The sequence below is a fragment of the Schistocerca piceifrons genome, chromosome X (assembly GCF_021461385.2).
Source record: "Schistocerca piceifrons isolate TAMUIC-IGC-003096 chromosome X, iqSchPice1.1, whole genome shotgun sequence".
NCBI lineage: Eukaryota > Metazoa > Arthropoda > Insecta > Orthoptera > Acrididae > Schistocerca > Schistocerca piceifrons.
The window spans coordinates 365,260,074-365,272,997 of record NC_060149.1 but is presented as its reverse complement, the minus strand read 5'-3'; the positions used below and the strand labels follow the sequence as shown (position 1 = coordinate 365,272,997).

The 12,924-nt window shown below is 36.9% G+C and overlaps 1 protein-coding gene across 1 annotated transcript in view; it reads right to left on the bottom strand.

Moving 5' to 3' along the window:
- Positions 1-12,924, bottom strand: part of LOC124721980 (catenin delta-2) — a 193,089-nt gene that overhangs the window by 2,985 nt on the left and 177,180 nt on the right. The window contains 1 exon segment of the mRNA XM_047247147.1: positions 1-505. This exon segment is cut by the window's left edge and continues 2,985 nt beyond it. Coding sequence (XP_047103103.1) covers positions 305-505 — 201 coding nt within the window. The 3' untranslated portion in view covers positions 1-304.

Below are 12,924 nucleotides of genomic sequence, written 5' to 3'. Positions count from 1 at the left end.
ACCTGAGAACAATAGTCGAGTTGCAATATCCACACAGCAGACAAAAAATTGTCACACGTCTTATTCTCACAACAATTTTTTTTATTTTTTTGGAGATTTGGAGTAATTTAAATATTACTGTTCACTATTAAGACAGTTATTTACACATATTTCAGCAATAGTGTGTGGATACACATCCACTTTCACATAATATATGTAGCTGTGATGACATATGCACACTACTGTACATACAAAAGGAGACCAGTGAGTGGTCACATGTACCATAAATCTAATGCACAACACCAATCAAAACACAACAACAACTTCACACCCATGAGTCACCACCAGTCGGATTCTCAGCATGGCTGTCCATAACAACACCTTTTCCAGGTTCTTCATATCCCCACATATCTCCAGGCCCAGGAGGACCATCATACTGTGGTTGTGAACCTCCAGATTCATACTGACGATTTTTCTTTTTCTCACGGTTGACTTGGGCATATAAGGGTTCACCTGGTTTGGCTAACTGCAAAAGAGAGAGAAGACATATGACTTATTTTTATACAAACAATAAACACAACCTTATAGCCTCAGTGGTGATGAGAAAAGAAGGGAAGCAAAATTAGGATTTAACTGCCTGCCAGCAGTAAATTCACTAATACCTAGATTATGGAAGGATGCAGAAGGGAACTGGTCACGTTCTTTACAAAGAAAGTATCTAGGCAGGGAAAAAACAAAACATGTGAAAACTTCTGAGGCAATGATCACAAAATGTGTTGAGGAAGATCGAAACATACTGCACATTACACTAACATGTAACACTGGTGCATTTAATACTGTAGCTTCTCAAGGCTTGTTGGATTCATGTTAAGTGTCACTAAAGGGGTCTCTCTCTCTCTCTCTCTCTCTCTCTCTCTCTCTCTCTCTCTCTGCACCACAAGCTAAATTTAGATTTCTTCTTCCTATTACCAAGAAGTCATGAAGACCTGAGCCACACAGTAAGTTTAAATACAAATCATTATGGTTAATTATTATAATCTACCAAGACATTGGGAAATTCTTTAAGAAAAACCAATAACTAATTTATAGAAAATAACAACTTTAATAATAATAATAATAATAATAATAATAATAATGCAAAGATTTGAAATGGCTTAGGGGGAGGAGAAGGAAGTGGGAGAGGGTAATTCACTTCTGTCTTCAAGTACACAGGGTAATACGTAAGTACCTCTGGGGGTTTCACGAGATGACTGCACAAAAACTATAAAACATATAGAAAATACACACATATCAGTGGCAAGTGTGTCTCTCCAAGTTTTTAACTCACATTGCAGGTGCTCACTATAGGCACCCTTTGAGAATGTGACAAAATGTCATATGTGTGTGTGTGTGTGTGTGTGTGTGTGTGTGTGTGTGTGTGACAGAGAGGGTGCATAGTGTAGCCTATCTACAAGTGTGACATATGGAATGAATGATTTGTCCTGATGCTCCAAGATGCCTACCCTTAGTGGTGTGCTCTACAATTCCATAACAGTAGACATTAGGAAATGAAACTTAGAGAGATAATCCAAATTGTACCACATTTACTTGAAGTAACTCTTTCCTTACTTCTTCTATGACTTGTCAACCAGTATTTCAATACCTAGCAGCATAACTAAGTGATGACATCAGCTGTCTTAAAATATCAACTTTTCAAACTTATTTGAGAGTATAACACAACAAAAGAAAATTAAAGGTTAGTTTGAATCCTGCAGTGTTTTATTCGGCCTGGTCCTATTGGAGGTAGCGTGCTCTCATATTCCTCAAACTTCTGAAGTGACATATCCAGCCAGTTACAAGGGACAAATAGTTTAATGTGGATTCCATACCATGGTGCAACTTACCATTTTTTCACATTAACAAATCCCCACCAGATGTGAAAGCAGCAGTAAGTGACAGACAAAAATATAACGAATGAACCCTAGACATTTGGTCTTTTTATATCTGGTACTTAACCAGTGACATCAGAAAGCAGAGGTAAACTGGCATATTCTCAAAGAATCACCACATTTTTAAACAAGCAAGAAATACAACATGAAGAGGTAGTTTGCAATGTGTATTGGTCTTCAAATTTCAACTGTACATTTTTCATTGCTACAATATATTCATAATCTTTTCATAGATTTTACAAAAGCATATGATTCAGTATTGCAATCAAAATTGTACAGAATTCTTTTGGAACTTGGAATACCAAAGAAGTATGTTAGACTTATAGAAGCGAGTTTGAAAAACACAAAAGGTAGAGTATGCGTGGGGAATTTGGAGTCAGAAGAATTTGTAATAAAGAATGGACTTAAGCAGGGAGATGCCCTGTCTCCGCTACTTTTTTATTTAGTCCTAGAATATATTGTACGAATGGCAGCAGATAATTCTGAGGGTGTGGAGTTAAATGGAAGTATTGAGATATTAGGGTATGCAGATGATATAAACATCACTAGCGATAGGAAAGACTCTGTAACAGCAAACGCGAATGCGTTGATTATCAAGGCTAGTGAAGATGTAGGTCTAAGGATACGTGAAGACAAAACTAAATACCTGGTTACTACTATAATGCCAACAGCAGTAGATCAGGAAATGTTAAGAGTTGGAGACATGCAGTTTGAAAAAGTGAACACATTTAAGTATCTAGGCGTGGACATCACTTCGAGAAATGAGATTGAATCCGAACTGAAGAAGAGATTACAGGCAGGAAATGCGTGCTGCTTCTCACTGAATAGATTACTTTCATCACGGATATTGTCTAGGAATTTAAAGATTAGAATATACAAAAATATTATTCTACCAGTTATGCTGTACGGGTGTGAGACTTGGTCTCTCACCATGCAAAATGAAAAGCCATTTCGAGTATTGGAAAACAAAATTTTGAGGAAAATTTTCAGAGCAAAAAGGGATGACATTCGTGGAGGGTGGCGAAAACTGCAGAACGAAGAGGTTCACGAACTCTATTCAAGCCCTGACATAATCAGTATTATTAAATCACGTAGGCTGCAATGGGAGGGTCACGTAGCTCGAATGGATGAGGACAGGGCAGCGCGCAGAGTACTGGTAAGGCACCTAGAGGGAAAACGTCCTGTGGGGAGACCGAGGCGTAGATGGAGGACAATGTGAAGCTGATTTGAGGAGCCTAGGTATTGAAGGTGAACGGAAAAAAGTAGCCCAAGACAGGGACAGATGACGAAAATACGTTGCTGGGGTAATGGACTCTCAAGTCCAGTATGACCAGTGAGTAAGAAAGTAAGTACAATATGTTCAGTATGTGTTTTCATATACAAGCAGTATGATATCATTAGAATTATCAAATAAGCTATACTTTCATCAATACTGAAACACCCTGAATCCTACACTGGACATAATAAACAATGATTCCTGATTTATTTATGGTAATCTCAACTTACATCTCAAATGGTTTACTTACATTGTGTACTTTTGCTCATTAGTTATACAGTATAGAACATTATTCTTACACAGCACTACACTTAGACATCAAAACGGTATAAGTGAATACGTATACTAACAGAAATCTCAACATCAAATTATTTCCTTGAAAATTTTGCTAATAACAAATGGTCATAATTAGAAAAGATTGGCATCCATGAATACTAGGTATACACACAAACGCCACTCATCTTCAGGAAGTAGCAAACAATAACACCAAAAAATATTCAACTACCACAACTTTGCATTAAATATGCAACAGCAGACAATGGAAAACAATCAGACTACCTAACTGAAATAACTGCAACAGACAGCGATCAAGTAACTTCCCCGTAAATCGCACAATGTTTTCAGTAAATTAATTTCATGCAAATTCAAGTATGTTGTGAAATGTTCTCAAAAATGGAAGAATTTCACGGATACAGGATGGGACATACATAATGTGGAAAATGGCACAAAAATGAACTACAGTAACTGCTACTCCCTGCCATTCTACTATTTACTAAGGAAAGAAAGAAGTTTAATACTCTAGTACTTTTATGTCCACTTTCTCTTCTTTTCTTTTTGTTAGTGTTTATTCCCTCTAACACAGGTTCTGTGGTAAATATTTTATTTATGTCCCTCCTGCCACCTCAGTAGTAAGTAATCTTACAGGGACAAGTCAGTGTGCCACGTGAATGCACACTGTGTAAACTTTGTTCAATGTGTGATTGTATTTTAACTGGCTGTGTATCATATTTTCTGAGATGGTAAGTGAAGAGCAGCCCAGCATTTGCCTAAACAAGTGTGCAAAAATGGCTGAAATCACACTCAAACTCGTTGGTGCACCACTCAAGGTCATTAACCTGCTGCACAGATTCAATCCAGATCCGGCTCATGTTCCTGCCTCACAAACTATATGACCAGGTACCTGTATAACCATTAAAAAAATCTCCAGGTCAAGACCTGAAGATGATGCACTGTCGACTGGATACCGTGCCATGTGGTGTCATCCAGATGCGGTATGGAGCGGCATAGAGTCAGTACAGCACTCCCAGCCACTGTCGAATTTACAGACTTTGGAATAGTAGCTTCTCAATTGGCATCACGAGGCTGAGTGTACGCCATTCCAGTCCTCTCAGCAATAAAAAATCTCTGGCAGTACTGGAAATTGAACCCAGGTCCATCGCATGACAGCCAGACAAGCTGACCATTTGGCCATGGGGAGGGGGGAACACACACACACACTTGTACATCCACTACAAGTGTCAAATGCATTAAAAATTAATACTTAATTTGTTTGATCACAATTCTGTAATCAGAAGTGTAGAAAGACTTTAATTACTGCAAAAGGTAATTAAAAATAGGAAGCAAATAAAGGTCCTCCTCTGTTAGCTTGTAATTAGAAGAAAATCCCTTCTGAGCAGACATGGTAATGTGTAGTCGTGTGTTAAAGGCCTATACTGCATTACCTCCTCTGTCCAAGTGTGGGAAATATAGACAAAATAATTTGTGCCATGAGAAATATTGTTGAGTTTCAAACAAAAGATTCTGTATAAAACTAATAATGAGCAAATAAAGTAATGAGCATTCTGAATGTAAACAATAGTTTTGAATTGGTACTAGACTATTACTATCGATAGCAATGCATTTAAAATATACACATTTATTCTAGGCACCAGTGAAACTGGAATGCTGTTAACCTCCAATGGCAGATTTATATCCATTTGATAGGGAAATACTTTGAAATGGAACTAAGTGACTATTTTGAAAATGGTGAAGGAGCCAGCTGTGGATTTTGTAAAAGAATCTGCATGACCCTCACTTGAGATTGTCATTGTCTTTACAAAAAAACACTACCTAGAAGAGAATAATATGCGAGATAGAACGACAAGCACCAGTGTGGAATCCTAATTCATACTGTATCTGACAACGATTTTTATGTGTGGCAGAGTACCCTACTAGCATTTCAATTTATTATTTCTTTAATCCAGGAAGAGTGTGCCAATTATAGTTTTGTTTTTAAAGAAGATAGGAATTTCTCGTTGAGCTGGGAGATCTAGAAGTACAGAGTTGCTGGCAATACTATTAACAAATGGTGCCATTTGCTCCATTATTTCAACAGCTGTACTGGCAAGTGTTGAAGGTAGTTTGTTTTCAGAAGCATGTGCACATCATATGTGACTAAATGATTTGCATGTGATATGTAAAATACCAGCTATATAGATTACTAGTGCGCATACTTAAAAATAGGGAAGATATGAGTCACTGTGCATCTGCGCAATTTCTATGAAAATTTGATGACTGTAGAATTTCATGGCAGGGCCAATGTTTCTTTTTTTCTTCTTCCTCCCAGTCATCTACACAGCGCGTCCATTACGTCTGTTTACTGTTTCCAAAATCTGTAAGAAAAGCAACTACTGATTGATCATTAGATTTGTACTACAGATTCAATTGTTATTAAAAATTTTAATCACACTGCAATTGTATGTTTAATGAAATCTGTTGATGAATAAGTTGCTGTGAAATGAACGCGATACAAAATGGCTGCTCCTAAAGAAAACGCTCAGTGTCTATTATGGTCTACTGAAGCAAAATTGGACCTGCAGACACTCAACAAAACTTCATAACTAAGTATGGAAGATATCCTCAATCATGTCCATCAATTCATGCATTGCAGAAAAAAAATATCAAGACAGGGACAGTGCCTGATAAAGGGAGGAGTAGATGACCAAGAACACCAGACAAAAATGTAGATTGCGTAACATAAATCTTCAATATTTCACACAGAGAGTCTATCCATGTTGCTGCCTGACAGTTACAGCTATTGCAATGTTAAGCTATTGCACTTAAAAGTTCCCAAAGTCCTACATCAAAATTCACAATTTTACAATTACAAAATGGAATGGTTCAAATGGCTCTGAGCACTACGGGACTTTACATCTGAGGTCATCAGTCCTCTAGAACTTAGAACTACTTAAATCTAACTGACCTAAGAACATCACACACATCCATGCCCGAGGTAGGATTCAAACCTGTGACCATAGCAGTTGCGCAGTTCCAGACTGAAGCGCCTAGAACCACTCAGCCACAGCGGCCGGAACATGGAATTGTTACAGACATTGGAACCAAATGATGTAACAGGATGAAGAGAGTTTACAGTTAACATGTTTCAGTTGTGAGACATTCTTTCATTCTTCAGAGAAAATGAACACACATAATGTGCAAATCTGGGAATCAGAAAACTCATGTGGCCAGGCAACTTAAGCAAGATAGTTCAAATATGAAAGAGTGGTGTGGGACAGCGTATAATTGCCTCAACCAGCACAACAACTATACAACCTTCAACCAGTTATCATTTTCCTGCAAGATGGTGCAACGCCACACAGCGGACTGTATGTTCATGAGCTCCTAACATGAGACTTTACGGACTGGTGGATTGGCCATGTTATTCACCAGCTATTCCTCCTCTCGATTTCTTTCTATGGGGATATGTTACCTTAACATAACGTCATATACTGAACACAAATGAGATGCCACCGATTTCAAACCACAGATGAGCAAACATGACAAGAAATCGATTAACATCATATGAATTTTGTGCAACTAATGGTGTCCATTAAAGCTGTATTAAGGGGGAAAAAAGCCTTTGCATATATTTTAATTTTCTGAGTAACACATTTTTCGATTGTGAAGGGATTTTAAGGACACCACTTATATAACTCATGGTGTATGTATGGAGCACAAATGGATACAATTCAGAAGCCTAGTTTGATATATCTTAGAATAGTATGTGCTTAAAAAGGTTCTGAGGGGTGAGAAAGACCTGTTGTGACTCAACAGCAATGTCAGAAAGTTGCTATGAAAGCAAAGACAGCTTCATCATAAATTTAAGTAAAGTCAAAGCCTAGTTGACAAACAAAAGCTGAATGAAGTAAAAATTAGCACAAGAGCAATTAACTTGAAAGAAAAATTTTGCCAACTGATCTGACTAAACCCCTAAGAAGTTTTGATCTTTCATAGAGCAAGTAATCAGATCAAAATTAACTATTCAGTCACCAAGTGACCACACTGGCACCAAAATAGAAGATAACTGAGACGAAGGCAAAATACTGTTTCACCACGGCAAAACGTTATTTTGGTAACCCTTCCAACCATCCCACAAATGTCAAACTTGTAGATATTGACATAAGTTATCACAAAACAGAAAATCAACTAAAACTGCTCAATAGAAGAAAGGTATCTGGAGTGGATGAGATACCTGTGATATTTTATGGAAATTATGCAAATGAGCTTTCTCCCCTTCTGCAGTAATTAATTGAAGGTCACTGGAGCAACAAAAGGTGCCTAGTGACTGGATAAAAAGTACGGGTCATTACGATTTCCAGTCTCTCTACCAAAATCAACATGGACTGAGCAAACACAAGATATTGAGAAACTCAGTTCCCTCGGTTTGTCTGCGAGATCCATAGTGCCATAGGCACTGATGCCCAGATTGATAATCCAGTGTTCCTTTACCTCAGGAAGACATTTGATACAGTTTCTCAATGTCATTTAGAGACATTTGTGGCTGGATTCAGAACTTCCTTTCAGACAGAACTCAACATGTTGCTCTAAATGGAACAAATTCAACAGATGTAAAGGTAATTTCTTGAGTACCCCAAGGGGGTATGATATTGCCATTACAGATTACAATATACACAAGTGATCTACTGGATAACATCTGAAGTTCCATGTCATCGTTTGCAGACAACATTAGTAGTGACAAACTGTAACAAACTGCAGGGAGATCCGGAGAGGATCAATGAATGGTGCAGTGACTGACAGCTGACACTGAACGTAAATAAATGTTACATATTGCACATAAATAGATGGGTTCAGATGGCTCTGAGCACTATGGTACTTAACATCTGAGGTCAACAGTCCCCTAGAACTTAGAACTACTTAAACCTAACTAACCTAACCACATCACACACTTCCATGCCTGAGGCAGGATTCAAACCTGCGACCATAGCAGTCCCGCGGTTCTGGACTGAAGCGCCTAGAACCGCTCGGCCACCGTGGCCAGTCATAAATAGATGAAAATACCCACTATTGATAGATTACACGATTGGCAACAAGTCATTAGAAATAGTAACTATGTAAAATACACAGAACTAACCATCTGGAATGACCAAAAGTGGAATGATGAAAAAATCATTGTAGGAAAAGCAGATGCTAGAATGAGATTTACTGGAAGAATCTTAAGGAAATGTAATTCATCCATGAAAGAAGTGACCCACAAAACATTTGACCAGTTCCTGAGTACTGTTCATTAGTTGGATTAGTAGAAAAGATAGTCAAAATCCTATGAAGAGTGGTGTTTCTTCACAGCATTGTTTAGTCAGTGAAAGAGCATTACATAATTGTTTAACAAACTCAGATAGCACATGCTACAAGAAAGGCACCATGCATCACAGAGAGATTTACAATTGAAATTCTGAGAGGGGGGGAGAGAGACTATTGAAATTCTGAGATTTTACTTTCCTAAAAGCATTGACTGACACACTTATTCTCCAATGTGTCATGAAATGACCCCAATGAGAAAATTAGAGAAATTACAATTGTACAGAGGTTTACAGACAATCATTCTTCCCACTCACCATTTGTGAATGGAACAGGGAAGTGAAGAAAAGATAATGGTAACAGAAGCACCCGTCACCATGTAAGACGGCTTATGGAGTACAGATATAGATGTTGTGGTGTTGCATTGTAGGTAGGTACATTAACAACACAGAGAACTTGTTGGCAGTCCTACAAGGCATACAGAAGAACTTCAGTGAAGTTTGGGAAATAAAATACCAATACCAGCAGAATCAAAGCTGTACGGGTAGTAAAAGCATAGCCCATTAAATGCAAGGTTTAGTGTCTGAATCTTGGGCTTGCACGCAGTTTTATGATGTCAGGAAATTCCAGATAATGATTTGCCCACTGAGACATACAAACATATATCAGAGGGATTTAAGAACGTCATAGACAGTATTAACAAAGATGGCTTGAAAATTATACGAAGCTGACTATTTCTGAATGTGTCTTGTGTCAGTTAACACTTCACAAACTTTCCTGTTAATAGCATCTTTGAAGCCTTTTCCTACTACTTTCTGTGTCTGATGAGGTTATATTATGGTTGCAACACAGAACTCACATCAATTTAAGATCCTGTACTTCTCCAATTTTGGTATTACATACCATTCCAGAGGAATGATATGTATCCCTACATATCCTTACTGACAAATGATACTCTCAAAGGAAAATTATAAATTATCATAGAGGAGAACACAAATATTTTGCAGGTCTGTTACTTCATTTGAATGTGGTAAATCATGTCAAGGGACAATGCATGTCTTTAAGATGGGATGGCGATTGTTGTGAGAAGTACCACGTGGATGCGAATATAGAAGCTCCTAGAATTGATGGCCTAGTTTGGAGAAGAATGAAATCCTCAGAGAATATATATATTTTTGACAATAGTTGTGATGTTTATTCAGACAAATAACATGTCTATCAAGATCATCCTTTCTTTGGCTACACTCCTATGTGAACTGTTGCTTCAGTCTGCTACGTATAAGTTCTGTGTTGGACATTATGATTTGACAGAAATTTGATGTTATCCAGTAGATGATGTATATGTTGTCTGAAATTTAAGGATTATACGTATGAAAGCTGTTTGTATATTATTCAAGACAAGTAGAGTAGCAGTCTTAAATTTCCTTACAGTGATAAGTACGTAAGAAGGAGACAAAGTATGTCATAGCTGCATATAATGCAATAGATGAGTAAATAGAAGGTAAAGAAGAAAAATATTTAATCTATATTAATTAAATCATGTGCAAGAAAAATAAGACACTACACCATTCAGTTTCCGATCAAAATCATTTTCAGAATAGGGCAGAACCTTTGTCACCAATTTTACTTTCAAACAGCTGACTATATTTCTTTTTTAACGCACAGCACAATGAACAGACAAAACATTGTCACAAACTGATGAAAGATTTCAGCAGTATGACCATATATTTGAAGTTAAATATTCAGTTTTATACTAGTACAAGCGACGAAAGTTTCTGTTACATTGCAGCACATAACCTGAAATCTATCATATGGCAGCTTAACTAGGCTGGTCCTATAGACATTGAAATATCAACTGACAGGAATGAAAAGCTGTAACCAGCAAACTTTTTTTAGTAACAGGCAACTATGCCACATCAAGATAATTACATAACTTCTTTAAAACTGCATATTCTTGGTAGATTTTGGTTATCTCTATTAATAATGTGGTTTTAATTATTCAAACTTCCTTTATTATAAGTAAACCACATTTATTTTTGACATCTATTCTGACTTTTATAATCAGATTATTGTGAAATATTTTGCCAGAAACATGTTTAATATGCTACAAGAACAGCTGCTGTTTTGGTCTATATTATTCATGGTCACAAAATGTATTGCCTTGTCTACCATTAACTCCATGTGTATTCACTATTCTAGTTGCCTGGAGTCAGAACTGAGTAGAAATTTCGTAAGTTTTTTTTCTTATTTGTCTCTATGAAAGTGACAGGTCACAAATGCATCAAATAAATGAATGATCTGGACAATTATGTCTGGTGATGTGTGTCATAATATAAACCATATCACAAAATGCTTATGTGGTTTTCCCATAGTGCACATGCACCTTAATTTTTAAATTGTTATATTAAGCATTCGCAGTTGTTTCAGTTGTCATTTTGCATTTTCACAAGTTGCAAGAAAAAGAGCTGTTACAATAATGGAAGCAAACAGCCTTTTCCACATAGTTGATTACATAAACTGTATACGTCAAACAAAATAATTTACAAAGATATGTAAGCATTGTGAAAAAAAACTGGGAAATTACAGCATTTGGTATACTTTATGTTATGTAAGGAATATAACCTCTTACATATTCTGCACAAGTTACCAAAAAAAGTCAAGTCTGTAGCAACAAAGTTACATATTTATTCTACTCTTCTATCTGTATTTTTCTTATTTCAACAAACACTTTGGCAAACTATATAAAATTATGGAACTAAACAGCTGAATGCTTAGATGCCCCCCCCCCCCCCCCCCCTCCCACAAACATTACAAATACAGCAACTACTTTCCACTTCTGTCAAAATAAAAAAATGAACAGACGAAAAAGTATACAGATTAACTTCTTTTTGACAAAATTATATAAATTACCATCAAGACTGCAGTGAGTTTAATACTTAAAGCATCTCCATTACATTTCTGGACAAATTTAATGGGAATGACTACAGTAAGCTCTCCGACATATGCAATCAGATGATAACTACATTAATCTGTTAATCTTTGAGTTTGGTCAGTTAGGAAATAAGAATGGATTGGCATTCAACAAAGAACAAGCTGGTGCAACGATTTCTGTATCCCCCTCCCTCATATTAAAGATGGCTAGTGCTTGATAAAGTTCACAACTTCATTTCAAGGCATGGGTCAACCAATGATATCTGAATCCTGTTTTACAACCCAGATCAGGCAAAAAGGTTCACACAGAAAACTGACATACAAAATTTCATTTTCATCTCCTTGAAATATAAAGTACACAGCAACACTGGATGAATACTATTCTATTTACATACCTATGAGTCACTCATAGTTCAAACTCTTGATAGACCAAGTCCCTAAGACATCGGAAAAGCAAAACACAAAGACTAGAGGTGGATTCTGGTACACATTTCCAGTCAAATCATTAAATATTATTAGCCATAACCACTAGCAGTGAGTAACGGCTTTAAGGTTGGTGATGGATTATGTTATTTTTCTGCAGGCAATACGTTGATGTCCCATTTTCTGGTACAATATACACTTATTTTACTTCCACTGCGCAGTATTTGTGCTGTAAGGGCTGCCTTGATTTCAACCTGACATGTTACTCCTCTCTCTCTCTCTCTCTCTCTCTCTCTCTCTCTCTCTCTCTCTCTCTCACTCACTCACTCACTCACTCACTCACACACACACACACACACATAGCAAATAAATAGAAACTTTAAAACATGTTTTGCACTTTACAAGGAATCATCATCACCAGCTTGATATCATATTTTAAGGAAGAAAAAGTGCACTTTCAAGATATCAGCCCCAGCAACTGATTTCATGCAAAGATTTTTTGCCGTAATTCTGATAGTACATAGTTATGACCCTCTGAAACTCTGATAGTAGAGCTTTTAAACTTCTGTATGCACAATATGTGTGTCATTCACCCCAACCCCCTGCAGCTGTCTAATGTCCTAGTGCCAAGTACTCTACAGTGGACTGAGTAAGAGGTTTGTGAAATACTGTTTTGACATTAGTAACATGCTTTTTCATTGTGCCAGTGTGTGGTTTCTAACCTGTAGCTGGTGCTAGAGATATCTCTGGTTTGAACGTACTTATGTTGCATTTACAAATGCAGTGTAAAAGAACGAAATGAATGAGTGTGTC